At 40.5% G+C, this 18,536-nt stretch overlaps 1 protein-coding gene across 1 annotated transcript in view; it reads right to left on the bottom strand.

Annotated features, from left to right (window-relative positions):
• PCOLCE2 (procollagen C-endopeptidase enhancer 2) overlaps positions 1 to 18,536 on the bottom strand; it is a 71,290-nt gene that overhangs the window by 14,132 nt on the left and 38,622 nt on the right. Inside the window, exons 3-5 of the mRNA XM_060149156.1 lie at positions 11,364 to 11,619; positions 4,590 to 4,714; positions 1,653 to 1,789 (exon numbers count right to left, since the gene is read on the bottom strand). Of these exons, the coding sequence (XP_060005139.1) occupies positions 1,653 to 1,789; positions 4,590 to 4,714; positions 11,364 to 11,619 (518 nt within the window). The remainder of the gene's footprint in view (positions 1 to 1,652; positions 1,790 to 4,589; positions 4,715 to 11,363; positions 11,620 to 18,536) is intronic.

Raw genomic sequence — 18,536 nt, 5'->3', positions numbered from 1 at the left:
ATCTTCCCGGACCAGGGATCAAACCCGTGTCCCCTGCATTGGCAGGTGGATTCTTAACCACTGTGCTACTAGGGAGGTCCTTATTTTCAATTTTATTAGATACTGCCAAACTGATTTCCAAAGTGATTGTACCAGTTTACATTCTTGTCAAAGATTTATTCACTGTGCAACTTTCTTCTTTGGGGAATGCCTTTTCATGTCTTTTGTCCATTTTTTCTGAGTTGTTATCTTTTCCTTAATAATTTTTAAGGATTTCTTGATATGTTTTGGAACCTAGACCTAGGTCTTTGTCAAATATATCAAGTATTTTACAAATATCTGTTTCCGTTTTGTGTCTTCTCTTTTCCCTCTCTTTAAGGTGTATTTTGATGAGCAGAAATTCTCATTTCAGTTCCCAGTCCATCTGTAATTGACGTTTGTGTGCTGTTAGATATGAATACAATTCATTTTTACCATAGAAGCAAAAGTTGTCCCTGCCTCGTTCTTCAATAGGGTCATCCTTTACCTGCTGATCCGTGCGTCTCTGGGATATGTCTCATCTGCAGAGACATGTGGATATGTTTCTGGCCTCTCTTTGGTGTTTTCATTAGTCAATTTTGCTGCCTCTCTGTTAAAACCACACTGTCTTAATTACAACAGCTTTCTGACCTGGCTCCACCATGGTTGGTCAAATCCTCCTGCCGGTTCCTTCTCCTTCAAAACTGTCTTAGTTTTGACCCCTCCCCTAGCAATGCCATGTACATTTTACAGCTGGACTGTAAAATCCACATCAAACATGCTTACTATTATCAAACATAATAAATGTAAATGAATTTAAACCGGAAAGTACCTTGCTTTAACTCAGATGTGTCTATGGGAAATCACAGAAATGCGTGTAAGATCAAGTGATGCAGATATTCTAGTTCTGTTGAAGCAACAGAATAAGAAAGGCTATTTAACTGGCACAGTGGTGGCTTTGCCGGCAGCTGTAGTGATGTCATTGCCACTTTTCCTAGTACCGTATGTGACGGTGTGAAATATCTTGCACCAGAACAGTCATGTGTTGCACCAAAATACAGCACAGAGGAGTTAAGTACCTTGCCCAGTGTCATGCATCTAGTAAGTGGCAGAGCTCTTAGCTCCATAAATATTTGGTGATAAATACACAGTACCTTTCAGGCTCACTCAGCAAGAATTTGAGCAACGATGCGAGGCGGCATAAAGCCCCCAAAGTCCAGGACAGGTAAAATCACCTGGATCTGTCATAAGCTTCCGGGTTTCCTCGTCTGGATTCCCAATAATCAGCTCCCTAGTTTTTGCTCAGAATTTTCCTCATTCCACTCTGATGCTTCAGCTCCCCGCTTGCAGGGCAGTGAGGTATCCAGGTCAGGTCTCTGGCTCAGCATCTGCCCCAGGGGCATCACCAGCTCCACTTCGGTTTATCTGTTTGGCTGCCGAGCCCTCTCTACACTCTTGCTAATGTTGCCTCGCTCTCTGGGTTGGCTACTCTTTGTGTTGATGAGGTACGGGACTCCACTGCCATGGAACCCAAGAATTTGAGAACAAAACACCACCACAAAATCTTCCAGCAAATACAATATAATTGGGCAATTTAATAAGAAACGAGTTTAGAGCTCCTAAAATATTAATGAAATAAAACAGGTGCTACTCACGCAGGGGGGCTGTCGCCACAATACTTCCCAATTCTTTCAGCGTCATTGATCTCTCCGCCGTTAAACACGGCCACATAATCGTACCGGCAGTAGTTATCACGCTCAACATCAAACTTCTCAAACTTTAATTCTATAAGCTTTAGTGAAAGCACAACGTTAGAAGTGTCAGAGGAGCAGTGCAGAGCAACCTCAAACAGAATTCTTCCTCTCCCCAGATTTGTAGGGTACCACGATTTTCCTTCTTAAAAAAATGTATTCACCGTGTTTGAATTTTTTCTGTGTTTACATACTTATTAGTTATCAAAATTGTGGTATTCTTTTGCTTTCATTTTTAATCATTCCAAAAGACCATCTCAAGCCCAGATCAATCCTAATTAGGATCTTAAACGTGGGAACTCTGTTCACTTACAGCTAAGAAAGTATAAAAACACTATATAACCCCAGAAACCTATGTTAAGACTTAAATTGGGCTTGTGTTGGAGTGGGAAGCAGGGCTATACACCAACTTCATTCTTCTCTAGAGGAAAACTAATAGAAATGAAAATATTATCTACAATGTCCCCTATAGTAGTGTGTGTTGGGGTGTGTGAGATGGGTAGACACAACAGTTCCCCTTTCAAGAAAAGGAGACTCACATTCCCAACACATGTAAAGAAGTCAGATTCTTTAGGACCAGAGGTTCAGGGAAGTGGGAACTGACTATGATGTCTTCTGGAAGTATGTTTGAAAACTGTGCCTGCCAGACACAGTCTACTTGGTGATCTGGTTGATTTTTGAAGAGGTTGCATAGAAGCATGGATACACAAAGTCAGTGTTAGATTTCTGAAGTATTTCTTAATTTTTTTTTGCACTGGTACCAGTAATAGTGTCCTAAATTATTCGAATCAATAAGAAGTTTTGATGTAAGAGCAATCATTCCCCTCATAAGCAGATTTTTCAAGACTCCCTCCAACCTGTGAGTCAGAGGAAGTCTCACTGGGTTCATAAATACCCATGGCACCCAGAGAGCTGGTCCCCACTCTTGCTGGATGGCAGGTGGGCAGGCAACCCTCCTTGCTGCTTATGGAATATAATAGGCATTAACTCCTGTTAGGACAGGCACACTGTTACTAGTTGTTAGCTAGCAAAGACTTAGACACAGTAATGTGGGTGAAGGTGATAACAGCAATGGTACCACAGAGAGACACAGAGGTAAAATGTGGCTTTGAACATCATTGCCACTTATCCACATATTTATCCACTTTTAAAAAGTCAGCACCAGTGATGGGTGAATAATTGCTTATTCATACTTAACACTGCTTTAAATTATATTAAAATATTTCCTCTTTGGGTCCTGTAACTCCTTAGCGGTTAGTAATAAAATGTGTTCTAGGTTATTAAAAAATTGGCTGAACTTTTTCTACTTAGAAAATAGTCACAGAACTTTTGAAGAGAAAATAAAAATAAGTAAATAAATAGGAGGGTAAAGGGGAAAGTTATAATTTTTAAAAAAGTAAGTCTTTAATAGAAGAAAATGCCCATAGATTTACATAGAAATTACTTAGGACTTAACTTTCTCATATTATTTTTCTCATTTGGACAGTTTCCAGTGATTTCAGACACTACAACCATGATTAAAAACTCAGCTGGCTGAAGCCAAAAGTCATATAAAAAGATAAAACCCAAATTTAAATAATCCAAGAGAAAAACAATGGGAAAAAGATGCTAAATTGTAATCTGTGAGTATAATTAAATTCAAATTATTTAATCTAACATATTTACAAATGACACAGAGAGAAAAATGATCAATACTATCTCAAGAATTACATAATGGCTTAAACGTTTGAGAAATTTAATTTTTAAATTTATTTTAAACTATAAAATGTTTAATAGATCTATAGAATCTTTCATTATCAAATAAATGAACATATTTTTCATCTTAAAAATAAAACTGAATTTTAGGATTATGATCAAAGTGTGTGAAGTGTGTGTGTGTGTGTGTGTGTGTGTGTGTGTACTCAAATCACTAACTTGCAGGTTATATTTACCTGAATAATTTTCCACTAAAGAAATGAATATATGTCAAATAATATTTGTGTAAGCAATACAAAAGATCAATTTAGAAAAGTTTTTTTAACAGTATTATAATGCTCACCATACAGTGTTTTAAGTCTGTAATGTTTTGTAATAATAACAATTTTTTTAAAAGTTATTTTCAGAATTCCACAATGTAAGCTTGGTCTATTCTCATGCTAAGTTCAACCCTGTGATTAATATCTGAAAGTGGTCCCCAAAAAGGGTAAAAATTCATATAACCACATACTAATAAACAATGGAAAACTTCTCTGTTGATTGTTTTAGAGCAATGAATAAAGTTATTTGTGGGGAACTACACAAATTTTATTTTAAACAGCAACCAAAAAGAGAAAAAAACACACACCACCAGTTTTCTCATCAGACCATTCTTAGAAAAGATGTTCTTAGAAAAGATGATGTGGTATGCTTGCATTGGCTTTGTTGAAGTGAAGCATTCAGGCTGTTTCTGATTTGGTCTCTAAGAGGGCCATTTTCAGGACATAATGCTCTGTGAGCAAATGGTAACCTGAAGTGCACATGTACTTGGGGATTTGTTATGCTCCCATGGTTAGTCACTGCTGCTTATAACCCCATGCTTACAACATCTTCCACAGGGTTAAACAATCTCATGTGGAATTTGCAGACCATCTGTATTTCAAAACCTGTTTTGAAAATTACAGTTCTATAATAGGAAATTAAATCCGTGACTTTGCAAGTCAAATGGCACAAAGGCAATTTTAACCTGGGCCTTTGCATGAAGAAATACTGTGTCCAGGGGGTCTTCCTCACCCTGTATTTTTTTTTTTTTTTTTACCCTGTATCTTTAACAGTTCACACGAATTCACACATGCATACTTTCTTCATGTTTTCAGGGAATCTTACCTGATTCTTTGGGGCTACAATGTGCCACACACAAGTAACTCCTGCAGGGTAATCACGGTCTGGCCAGTTGGGGGTTTTAAAAGAGCCGGAAGGTCTTTCAAGGAGTCCTCCACAATACTGATCCCCTGAAGTTATTAAAAATGAAAAAAGAAAATCCAAGTTTATGGCAATGCAACCATGGGGAAATTAGGAATTTGGAATATTGATACTATAATAAAGACAATGACAGATGCTTTTAAATTTTCTCTTAAAAAAATGGTTAGTTTCCTCTAAACCCACCCCCCTCCCTAACACACACACACACACACACACACACACACACACACACACACACACACAATGATCTCTAGGTTACATGACATATCATATCAGCACAAGAGAGAAAAGGAGTGAAATCAGGGCGATAGCTTCCTTCCTTTTTCCCATTTTTTTGGACGAGACAAAACATTTGGGCATGCACTCGTTCAGAAATCATGCAGGCTCATTAGAACTCTCAAGGCAGGGGTATTATTTACTAATAATATTTTTGTCCATGTCCATGGACAAAATCTGAATTAGCTGTTGTAGACAACTCTCATTCCTAGAAAACTTTTTATACTATACATTTCACAATTTTTAAGAATAATTTTGTTTGTAAAAACAATACATGTTTATAAATTTTCAGCAATACAGAAAAGCATTAAAGAAGGTGGGAGTGATTTCTGGATTGGGCCTGTGTTAGGCAAGCTCCCTCTTGGTCTGAGAAAGTGACTGCTCCAGAGAAGTCTCCCGGACTAACAGGTATAGGTGTCACAGGGGGGCCGCTCCATCCCGCGCAGCTAACCATGACCCTGGACTTGCCGCCAGGCATGAGCAGTTCTGCCCTGAATGAACTCAGAACAGAACCAGGAAGGCTCTCTCCCAGGCGCCTCAGGACGGGGTGCCACCGGGTGTTGCCGGGACCTGCTGGAGGTGCCCTCACACCAGACAGCACAGGCCCTGTGCGTTATGACAGGGACTGTGCTTCGTCAGCCAGTGTCCCTCTGCTGCCCTCTGTCCCCAGACCCATGGTTCCTCCCTTACCTGCACACTGAGATGGCCTTGTGTGGGGATGAGACCATCCCCTTACCTTTTCCTCTATTCCTCCCACCCCAGACCCATAACCTCATGTAGAGCTCAGACTCAGCAGTGCTGGAGGGTCTCCCTTTATGCACAAGTCTCATTATTTCACTAGGAGCTTCCAGAAGTTTCACCACAGCTAAACTCAGCAGCACTTCTGATTGTTAGGATATTAAGATGGAGGTTTAGTTTCACACTTGGTCTTCAAGAGAAAATTCTGCAGTGTTAGGTTCCTGCTCTGTGCCGATATTAGCCTCACTTCTCTGGGACTGAACTGGGTTTCCCAAATACGCCTAGACTCCTAGTAAAGCTGTTTCTTCACTGGTGGGGGGAAAAAAATTAAAATTAAATTCGGGGTAAGATTACCTCAAATCCCACTAACCACAATGAACATGTGACAAACATCATTTCAGACCAATCTCTATGCATATGTATTGGGTTGGCCAAAAAGTTCGTTTGGGTTTTTCCTGTAGCATCTTATGGAAAAAACCAAATGAACTTTTTGGTGAACCGACTACAAAAAGGTTCACAGAAATAATTTTAGAAAGACATTTTAATACAAGTTTTACATTTAATTTTACTGGGACTTAACTAACAAACACTGAAAGGAATTAATATACTTTACTAAAAATATTTCTGTGACACAGAAGCTAATCATTCTTAAAAGAAGTCTCTAAATTTAAGACAATGTGTTATAAAAATTGAGCCTGAAGTAATTTCTGTAACTTTTTAAAAATATATATATATTTATTTATTTTTGGCTGTGTTGGGTCCTCGTTGGTGCACAGGGGCTTTCTCTAGTTGTGGCGAACGGGGGCTACTCTTCGTTGCGGTGCGCAGGCTTCTCATTGCGCTACTCTTGTTGCGGAGCACAGGCTCTAGGCATGAGGGCTTCAGTAGTTGTGGCACATGGGCTCAGTAGTTGTGGCGCACGGGCTCTAGAGCTCAGGCTCAGTAGTTGTGGTGCACGGGCTTAGTTGCTCTGCGGCATGTGGGATCTTCCCGGACCAGGGCTCGAACCCGTGTCCCCTGCATTGGCAGGCGGATTCTTAACCACTGCACCACCAGGGAAGTCCATCTGTAACTTTTAATTCATGGAAAATTTCAAGCATATACAAAGTAAACAGAACAATGTAATGAATCTCTATGTATGCATCATCCAATTTCAACAATTATCATCATTTTACTATTCTATCAACATCACTACCCAATGCTCACCACCTGCATTATTATTATTATTATTATCATTTTACAGGTTTGGGGGAGGTAAATTCAATACTCTGAAATGCACAAGTCTTAGCTGTAAAAATTTGAAAAATGAATCTGCCCGTGTGAGCCACACTCCTATGATTATAATAGAATCATTTCCCACAAAATTCCTGTATCCCTTGTCAGTCAGTCTGCTGGCTCTTCGCGCCATTTTTCTAAAAAATTTCACCTTATATTAGTTTTATTCTAGAGCTTCATATACATGGAATTATACGGTGTGTCCTCTTCTGCGTCTGACTTCTCTTGCTTAGTACAATTTCCGAGATACATTCATGTTGCTGTGTGGATTAGTAGTTTGTTCCCTGACGTTGCTAAGTAGTATTCTGGGGTGTGGAAACCAGAGTTTGTTCACGTATTCTCCTGCTGATATTCATTTGGCTTGCTTCCAGTCTGGGCTTCTGCGAATAACGCTGCTATGAACATTTTTGTATAAATCTCTTTGGGGACATGTATTTTCATTTCTCTTGCATAAATATCCAGGAATGCAATTGCTGGGCCAAGAGTAGATGTAGATGTTTAACTTCATAAGAAACTACCAAAATTTTTTCCCCAAGCGGTTGTAGCATTTTTTACATCTCAAGGGATGAGCACTTTGGTTGCATCTCATCCTTGCCACCATTTAGTGCGGTCAGTTATTTTAGCCAACCCGGCTGGTATGTAAAACCACAGTGGTATCTCATTGTGGTTTTAATTTGCATTTCCCAGTTAAGTAATGACACTGAACAGTTGTTCATGTACTTATGAGTCATTCATATATCTTCTTCTGGAAAGTATCTGTTCAAGTATTTGCCCATTTTTATATTCATGGGGATCTTTATCTTTGTACTGTTGAGTTCTTTATATATTTTGAATACAAATCCTTTATGAGGTAGTTTGGCAAATATTTCCTCCTGTTCTGTAGGTTGCCTATTCATCTTTGTAACATTGCCTTTTATAAGCATTAGTTTTGATTTTAATGAAGTTTGCATGGTACGTATTTTTCCATCCTTTTATGTTGAACCTATTTTGTCTTTGTATTTCTAGTGCTTTCTTTTAGACAATTATGGTTGGGCTCTGCTTTTGAACCCATTCTAATAATTACTGTCTTCTAATTAGAGTATTTAATCCTCTACCTTTAATGTATTTACTGACATGTTTGGACAGTGTGCCAATTACTATTTTGTTCTATTTGTCACACCTTTCTCTTGTTCCATCTGCACTTCCTTTCCTGCCTTCTTTGGGCTGTTCAATAATTCTGGTATTCTATTTTAATCTTCTGGCTTTTAGCTAAAATATGTGCATTTTTAATGGGTTCTCCAAGGACTGCAGTTTTAATGGGTTCTCCAAGGACAGCGTATTTAGAGTTAACAGTGTATTTCTTCACGTACTGTATATTTCCATTTGCTCCTCCATCCTTTGTTCAATTGTTGTCATATATATTATGTCATACATTACGCTTGCCACAATAGAGTGGTAAAGTTTTTTGTTTGCTTTGTTTTGAACAGACACATGTAAAGAAATTAGAGAAGAAAATAGAATATAGCCTTCTATATTTACCATTTCCAGTGGCCTTCAATCCTTCCATTACCTTTGAGTTACCCTGTGGGGCCACTTCCCTTCAACTTGAGAAACTTCCTTAAATACTTCTTGTGATGCAGGTGTTTATCTGAAAATGTCTTTATTTCATTTTCATTTTTTTTTACCATTACTATTATTCTATTTTTTTAACATCTTTATTGGAGTATAATTACAATGGTGCATTAGTTTCTGCTGTATAACAAAGTGAATCAGCTATACATATACATACATCCCCATATCTCCTCCCTCTTGCGTCTCCCTCCCTCCCTCCCTCCCTCCCTATCCCACCCCTCTAGGTGGTCACAGAGCACCGAGCTGATCTGCCTGTGCTATGCAGCCGCTTCCCACTAGGTACCTATTTTACATTTGGTAGTGTATACATGTCCATGCCACTCTCTCACTTCGTCCCAGCTCACCCTTCCCCATCCCTGTGTCCTCAAGTCCATTCTCTACATCTGCGTCTTTATTCCTGTCCTGCCCCTAGGTTCTTCAGAACCTTTTTTTTTTTTAGATTCCATATATATGTGTTAGCATACGGTATTTGTTTTCCTCTTTCTGACTTACTTTCATTTTTGAAGACTAGCTGTAGAATGCTGGGTTGATACTTTTATTCCAGCACTTTAATAATGCTGTTCCACTGCCTCCTGGCCTCCATTGTTTCTGATTAAAAGAAAGCCATCCTTCATACCATTGTTCTTCTGTATGTAATTTGGGTTTTATCTAATTGATTTTAAGATTTTTCTCTTTATCTTTCGACTTCTGTAATTTAATTATGATGTGCCTAGGTTTGGCTTCATTTTTATTTATCTTATTTGGGATTTGCTGATCTTCTTGGCTCTATAAATTGATGTTCTTCACGAAATTTGGGTGGCCTCAAGCCATCATTTCTTGAGATATTTTTTCTGCATTATTATCACTCTCTTTTTCTTTTGGGACACAAATTACACATGTGTTAGACCGCTTGACATTGTCTCACTGGTCTCCGAGGCTCTCTTTCTTTCATCTTTTTCCTCCTGGTTCTTCAGGTTGGATCATTTCTATTCAAATCCACTGCCTTTTTCTTCTACCACCTCCAATCTGCTTGTAAGCCCATCAGGTAAATTAAAAAATTACATGTTCGGGGCTTCCCTGGTGGCGCAGTGGTTGAGAATCCGCCTGCCGATGCAGGGGACACGGGTTCGTACCCCAGTCCGGGAAGATCCCACATGCCGCGGAGCGGCTGGGCCCGTGAGCCATGGCCGCTGAGCCTGCGCGTCCGGAGCCTGTGCTCCGCAACGGGAGAGGCCACAACAGTGAGAGGCCCGCGTACCGCAAAAAAAAATTACATGTTCTGTATCTTTCAGCTCTAGTATTACCATTTTCTTTTTTGATATAGTTTCTTTTATGAGATTCTCAATCTGTTTATTTTTTACACATATATTTCCCTTTAAATCCTTAAACATTTATAATAGCTGCTTTTAAAGTGCTTGTCTGCTAACTGTAACTTCTGGGTTATTTTGGGGTCAGTTTTTATGGACTGGTTTTTTTCTTGAATATGGACACACTTTCCTGGTTTCATCACATGATTGGATACTGGACATTATGAATGATACATTATAAAGTCTCTAGATTCTGTTGTGTTCCTATAAAAAGTGACTTTTGTTCTAGCAGGCATTCAACTTGGCTAGACCCAAGCTCAAAGTCTGTTGCCCTGGTAGTGGGCAGCAGTTGTAATCTCTTTTTTTCAACCTCCAGATGATGCTTTTGTACCAGGCCAATTGAGTTCTCCCTCATATATGCAGAGTTTAGCCATTAGCCAAAGATTTAGCTGGATTACACCTAAATTTTTTGTGCCTCAATTCTTCTTTGGGATTTCCTCCCAAAAGTTCTGGCTGCTCTCTCAAACCAGCGATGTTGCACTGTAGCCCAAAGCAAGAAAAGATTAGGAGTGCCTGCAGGCGGAAGGCTGTAAGTTTAACAGATGTTGACCACTGTGGTTGTCTTCCAAGGGTAGAGGTTTCTACCCTTGGGAGCGCACATGTACTGACACGGAACGATCCCAACTCGTAGTATGAAGTGTAAAGAAAAAGTTGTGAAACAATATGAATGTATGATACTACTTACATATTTTAAAAACTATTGCAAAAGTACATACATATCAGTAAGTGCATATAGATGGCATGGGAACTACCAGCCACGGCTATTTCTAAGAGGGGACTACAATGGGATGAAATGTTTCTATAGCTGTATGTGTATATCTGTATGCAGGCTTCACATTTTTACTCCATGAATTTCTACATTTGAATTTTTATAAGAATATATATGGCTTTAAAAAAGACTGATTTTTTTTATGGTTTATCTCAGAATATTGAATATAGTTCCCTGTGCTATACAGTAGGACCTTGTTGTTTATCCATTCTATATGTAATAGTTTGCAACTACTAACCCCAAACTCCCAGTCCATCCCTCCCCCACCCTTCCTCCCCCTTGGCAAGACTGATTTTTTTTTTGATGTGGACCATTTTTAAAGTCTTTATTAAATTTGTTACTACATTGCATCTGTTTTATGTTTTGGTTTTTTGGCCGCAATGCATGTGGGATCTTAGCTCCCCAACCAGGGATTGAACCTGCACTGCCTGCATTGGAAGGCGAAGTCTTAACCAGTAGACCACCAAGGAAGACTCAAGACTGACTTTTTAATGGTCTCTTGATGGTTTGGTGGTATTTATTAGCTCTCTGTCTGAGAAGAATTGCTCTTAAACTTTAGATTAAATGAGTAAATCCATATAAAGTGCCTAGAACAGTGCCTGACACACAGGAGGCATTCAACAACTGTGAGCCCTTATTATTGCTGTTATGTGGAAACGATACCTCTTTCATTTGGTTCAGCGGCAGAGAACATGGCCATGAAGCCATTCCCAGCTGTGTTGGCATCGGAAATCATCTGCACCATCATCTTGTTGCCACTGGACACAAGAGCTCCGGGCCGGAACGTGCCGCAGAAGCGCCCAATGCGTTGGCCATTGGAGTGGCCGTTGTACACGTCCACAAAGTCATAGCGACACAGGTTGTCACTCTCCAGGTCTATGAATCGGAAATTAAGAACTACTACTTTTCCCTCGGGGACCTGCCAAGAAAAGGGCCAAGTGGAAAACCGTGTCATGAAAACATCTGAAATCGTCACATCTAGCCAATTACTAAAATAAGCAGATAAAAGTTTAATACCCAAAATGGTGCTTTTTCTTCCCTCAACTCTGAACTAGGCCAGAAAAGATTTTCCACCATAATGCATTCCTAGTGAAAGATAAGCATTTGTTCTCTTTTGACAAATTCCACGATTCTCTGGGGTACAGGAGCTTATTCCTAGGGAGTCTGTCTCAACAAAGCTGCAAAATACTGCCTCAGTCTTATTAATTGATAAGTCATTGCTGACAAAGAATACCAGTCCTGATTGGACCTTAGCGCACATCCGCATATTTCAAAGCACCATGGCACTCAGAGATAGTGCTTGGCAAAGCAACATTTGAAATGTCATTTTTCACGAATAATACAATAGGACGATCTCAATATACAGAATGTTTCTATGAAGTTCAAACTGAAGGGGTGATTTGGCAATTGTGCAGTTAATTTACAGATAATCCACTTTGGGTCCTGAAGAATCCAGATCAAATATCTACAATGATTATATTAATTAATTGGTGAATCATCTCTTTTCAAAGTCGCTGAGTTTTTATTTGTTTTCCAGGTGAAAACTTTGTATAACAGGCAGCCTTGAAACACAATACACTGATGAAAAAGATATGTTTTCACTTTCTCATAAGACTTTCCTCACCATAATCTCCTCCTCCCTCCTTGTTCCCCGAATAGGTAGAGAAAATGGCTACAAAAGCATTTGGCAGGATTCTTACGAAAGCCCCATTTCTTTCCCAGTTCACACTATTTTAATTTCTTCATCCAAGCTGTTTAAAGTCTTGATCAGCTTTGTTTCATACTCAATAGAATAAGAATTTCATTCCATAAAAGCTTACAGATGACAAAGGTCAGTGATTAAAGAAAAAAAAAACACAAGCAACACTGACTGCTTCATCTTAGACTATCTCAGACTCAAAGATCAACAGATGCTTTCTTATAAATATGGCTTCCCCATGCTGGTAAATGCCATGAATTTTTTTTCCTATAATAAGAAGAAGTGTTTCAGTGTTATTTGCCTTTTTTGCCACATACACACCCAATGTAGAAGCTGTAACAGAGTAGTCACAAGAAGAGGGATATTTTGGCTTTGACATGGTTGCATTCTAATTGCTGGAAGCTTATCTTAAGTGTGAATATCAGAAGCTCTAAAGCCACAGTCTAAGAAGCTGATAGCAAAAAATGCAATTAAATTTTTAAGCATGCTCACGGAGAGAGCTGTTGTAGAATGCCTTGTTTTTTTGTTCTGCTTTGTTGCATACAATCTCTATTTATCCCATGATCAGAAAATGATCAAAATGTGATACCACGGGCTTCCCTGGTGGCGCAGTGGTTGAGAGTCCACCTGCCGACGCAGGGGACGTGGGTTCGTGCCCTGGTCCGGGAAGATCCCACATGCCGAGCGGCTGGGCCCGTGAGCCATGGCCGCTGAGCCTGCACGTCCGGAGCCTGTGCTCCGCAACGGGAAAGGCCACAACAGTGAGAGGCCCGCGTACCGCAAAAAAAAAAAAAAAAAAAAGTGAGTCCTTTCTACTATATGACCCAGCAATTCCACTCCTGGGTGTATATCTGAAAAAACTAAACACTAATTCAAAGATACATGCACCCCAATGCTCTTAACAGCATTATCTACAATTGCCAAGATATGGAAGCAACCTAAGTGTCCATCAACAGATGAATGGATAAAGAAGATAAATACAATGGAATACTACTCAGCCATAAAAAAAGAATGAAATGTTGCTATTTGCAACAACATGGATGGACTTGGAGGGTAATAGGCTAAGTGAAGTAAGTCAGACAGAGAAAGACAGATACTGTATGATATCACTTATATGTGGAATCTAAAAAGTACAACAAAGCAGTGAACAAAATGAAACAGGCTCACAGATATAGAGAGTAAACCACAGTGGGGAGAGGGCAGAGAGGAAGGGCAAGATAGGGGTAGGGGAGTAAGAGGTACAAACTATTATGTGCAAAATAAACAAGCCACAGGATAGAGTGTACAACACAGAGAATGTAGCTAATAATTTATAATAACTATAAATGGAGTGTAACCTTTAAAAATTGTGAATCACTGTGTTGTACTCCTGTAACTTATATAATCTTGTACATCAACTATACTTCATTCAAAAGGAAAGAAAAAGTGAGTCCTCTCTGCATGGTTGCGTTCTTTTTCTCCCCAGCCACGTTCAGCTCCCTGGGTGGAGGTGCAGAGCGGCTGGAGCTGGATTTAAGCAGTGCTGGGTGGGGAGGTTGCGAGGTGGAGGGGTGTTTGCCAAGTGAGGACTATGGTGGGGGAGAGGACGTAGGCAGGAGAATGACCATAACGGTGGACCGTGGAATCCAAGTTGGGTTATAAGCATAGAAATCAGGACTCAGTAGGGTGAGGGCAGTAACAACCTAGATCATGGTAGAGGCAAGGACAATGACAGTGGAAGTGGGTGGCTGAGGAGCGATGGAGGAGACGAAGCTAAGGACCCAAGGGGATCATCCGCGTAGATATTGAAATTACTGCGAATGATGACAAGGAAGGTGCTGAAGACAGTGACCATGAGCCAGGGGCTAAAATTTACAAGAAAGGAGGGAGACTGTCCTAGAGTCTTTGGACGACTGCAACAAGGAGGGACATGGGGCATCATAGCCTTGTTTCATTTCATTCATCATAGTTCCGTGACACTGAGAAAACTGGGTGACTGTGGTCAGGCTGTTGAAATGGAATCCAAGCCTTGGATACTCATTCCCAATGGGATAAATCTTTCCTTCTCCAACATTCTTTATTTGGTCTCGATGCAATGAAAAGTTGAAATTTCTCTGAGAATGAGACACAAATATATCAGAAGCAGAAAATGGGTTACATTGTATAACTTTCAACACAAAACCCAACAACCCGGACAAAAACTCTTTGGAAGGATGGTTTCAGGGGAGATCTGTACCCATTGTGGGTCTATTGGAACCACAGGCGAATGCCATCTCACACTGAAGGCCAAAGAGAAATTCTACTGCAAGTGAGATGCACACTGCATCAAACCCTTTTGCTGTAACACAACAGCTGTTCTTCATATTTATATAAGGAACCAAGACTGTCTGATGCTCTGTGAGGTGAACTTTGCTAAGAGTTCCTGGATTATGATTCTAAAGGACTTTGGAAAGCATATTCTCTGAAGATGACCTTCCACTTGAAGAATCTATGGTCTGTACCCTTGATTTTTCTTTGTTAGGGATGTAAAAAAATATAGAACGAAACAGAGAGTAATATAACACACACCTGGGTACCAACCAGCCAGAATTGATTATTGTTAACATTCTGTCAACACATTTTTTAACGTCTCCTTTAAAAAGTAAATACATAATTTCAGATAAAATGAGTTTTCCTTTGTCCTCATTCATAGCCTCATTCTCCCTCCTTTCTCAGAAGCAACCACTGTCACAAATTGAGTGAGTTTTCTTCTGTGCCATGCAAAATACTTTTATATATATGTATCCATGCAAAATACATAGTTATGTTTTTGCGTCCGTTTTCCCTGAAAGATGGAGCTCTAGAAGGTAAGGATCCCCACCCCCCGCCTTGTTCACTGTTGCATCCCCATCTTCTGGACAGCACATGGCCCCAAGTAGAGGTGCATAATAAAGATTTATTAAATGAATGAATCCATCAAGAGCTAAATGGCCACCGGCTTCTTTGCACAAATCCTGGACGAGGCACCTTCTGGGTGGCTCTGCCTCTTGGGTTTTAATTTCATATCCCACCAAGCAGCAAAACTCCAGAAGGCCCCTCTCCTTTCTACGTCATTCTTTACCAAAAATAGAAGACATATCTTTGGGGAAACTTTATATCTCAAATCTCCCGTAAATGCTAACAATGCAGAAACTCAAGTAAGGTACTTTTTTGGGGGTAGCAAATTAGACAAGGCTACCAAGTTGTTGAGATTCTATTGACCAAGGGATTCATTACCTGCCTGTACAAAAATCATTCTTGGCTTGTGATTTTCCCTGTCAGTAGCCGAGTCCTGTGTGGGCCAAAGCCCAGCACTGCAACAGTGACCTCAGCTCACCCCACAGCCCGCGGGGTGTCCTTATGGTCACAGGCAAGTATGCCAAGTCGCTGGATGCCAATGCCAGGGTTGCTGCCAGAGAATGAATGGGGAATTGCATTCTGAGCTGGTCATTTGCATTTTCAGGATACTATGAGCAAAGGCAAGAAAGAGAAGCCACAGCAGTGAGGAGCCCGTGCACCGCAACTAAAAAGTAGCCCCCGCTTGCCACAGCTGCAGAAAGCCTGCATGCAGCAGTGAAGACCCACCGTAGCCCGAAATAAATAAATTAATTAATGTAAAAATAAATAAATAACCGAGCGGATGACAGAGGACTTAAAATTGTGTTATTGGCTATCAATGTATATATTCAACTTGAAATTATTAAAGTAAATCTATTTCTATCAGTTGCAAAAAAAAAAAAAATGCACATAGAAGCCAGCTGCTTTTGTGTGGAGGAATAGATTTCGGGAGAAGAGGGAACGCTCCTGTGTGTCTGTATCTTTTCTTCCCCCAACGCAGCATTTACTAATTTGAGCAAAAAGATCTGTTTCTGCAGCCTGTCTGATTTTTTTAAAAAGCCCTTGTTTTAATGTTCTTAGATTTTCTTCTTCCACAAACAGACCTTTCAGAAAGCATGTTCTAAAATGCCACATTTTATTTACAGCAAGTTCAAGAGGCATGGCAGCCCTGTGTCAACTCACTTACATCTCCAAATGTAATCCAGAGAAATGTATGTACAAATTACGCACAAATATTTGGCTAGGCTTGAAGAGGGGGATAAATCAGAAGCTTCAAGATCTTATTCATGTGTCTCTTCTATTTATTTATTTTATTTTTCTTGGCAGTGCCGCGTTGCTTGGATCTTAGTTCCCCGACTAGGGATTGAACCTGTGGCCCCTGCAATGGAAGTGAGGCATCCTAACCACTGGACCACCAGGGAATTCCCATCATCTGTGTCTATTTAAATACTCCTCTTTTTAAAGATGGAATCTTACAAACATTAGGAAAATAAGACATACATTTTGATTCATGGAAATAACGTGATGTTTTGAAAAAATATATATATTTTTTTTGGTTAGGGTTTTTACCAAAAAAAAACCCTGTTACATCCTTATGTCTGGAAGGAGGGTGGAAACCCCCAACTACCTCAAGCCCAGCCCATGAGAACCAGTGGAGATGAGGTTACACTCCTCTGCTGAAAACTGTCCAAAGCTTTCCCAGCATGGCAGGAATAAAATCCTGACTGTACCTATAATCACACACTTAAGTAGTGTATAAAAGGTGCCGGTATTTTTCTAAGCCCTTGACATATATTATTCCACTTAATTACAGCAACCCTATGAAGTTGATATTAGCCCAGTTTTGCAACTTACAGGTAAGGAAACTGAAGCAATAAGAGGTTTAAGGTCCTGTATGATATGGCCCCTGACTATCTCTCTGACCTCATCTTTCCTTGTCACGCAACAATCTGGCTGTTCAAGGAAGCCTGCAAGCTGGTTCTCCACCTCAGGGCCTTTGCACAGTCTGGCCCCTCTGCTCGGCACAGTCTGGCCCCTCTGCTCGGCACACTCTCCTCCCCGATATTCCCAAGTCTGCCTCTACCTACCTCATTATTTAACTGTCAGCTCAAGTGTCACCTTTCCAGAGGGGTCTCTCCCGAGCCCTTCAGTTGCTTTAGATCATGTTGACCGTATAACCGTGTTATTTCTTTACAGATTATGTATCATCTGTCTCTTCACCAGAATGTACCATCCAGAGACCAGAGGTTGCCCACAGCTAGTTCAATGCTTAGCTATTACAGGAGTTCAAAAGGTAGTTATTGAACAAATGACTGGAATCCTTATAATCTTAATTTTAAAAAAACAGTGCAGACCACAACTCCTATTACTAGCACATAAGTTTATGTAACAATGTAAACTAACTAACAGGTATGAGGCAAGCAGTAGTGGCACCCTTCTGAAAAGGAAGAAACAGCTCAGGGTGGTTATGATGACTTACAGCCACCCAGCAAGTCGGCGGCAGAGCCCAGGTGTCCTGACTTCTACCCGACTGTGTTTCCCATGGCCTGACCGTGGCAGAAGCTGAGGAGATGCTCACTGATCTCGGTTCCTTTCCCCAGGCACACAGGAAGTTGACATGCTCCAGCCTGCACTGCACTTAGGTTGGGGCCAGGTGCCTGGGTCCTGGTCAGTGGGATGCAGGTGAAGTGAGGTACCCCCGTCCAGGCCGAGCCATAAAAGTCCTCTGTGCAATCCTTTCAGAGTTCTCTGTTTGCTCTAAGGAGGGGACTCAAGGGAGGAAACAGGAAGGTTCTAGGAGATGGCACAGGCACACAGGAGCTAATGCTCAAAGGAGAGTTGCCCGGGACAGCCATCCAACTGCACTGGACTGTGACATTAGCAAGAAATTACCCTTCGTTCAGACTCACAAACATAGAGAACAGACTTGTGGTTGCCAAGGGGGAGGTGGGGTGGGGGAATGATGGATTGTATAGCACAGGGAACTATATTCAATAGCCTGTGATAAACCATAATGGAAAAGAAAACGAAAGAGAACGTATATATATGTATAACTGAATCACTTTGCTATACAGCAGAAATTAACACAACATTGTAAATCAACTACACCTGAATAAAATAAAGAAAAAAAATAAAGGCTTCCCTGGTGACGCAGTGGTTAAGAATCCGCCAGCAAATGCAGAGGACACGGGTTCGAGCCCTGGTCTGGGAAGATCCTACATGCCGCAGAGCAACTAAGCCTGTGTGCCGTAACTACTGAGCCTGGGCTCTAGAGCTCAAGAGCTACAACTACTGAGCCCACG

This window comes from Lagenorhynchus albirostris, chromosome 5, assembly GCF_949774975.1.
Source record: "Lagenorhynchus albirostris chromosome 5, mLagAlb1.1, whole genome shotgun sequence".
Lineage (NCBI taxonomy): Eukaryota > Metazoa > Chordata > Mammalia > Artiodactyla > Delphinidae > Lagenorhynchus > Lagenorhynchus albirostris.
The sequence above is the reverse complement of the archived record's forward strand: the minus strand, read 5'-3'. Positions and strand labels throughout refer to the sequence as shown.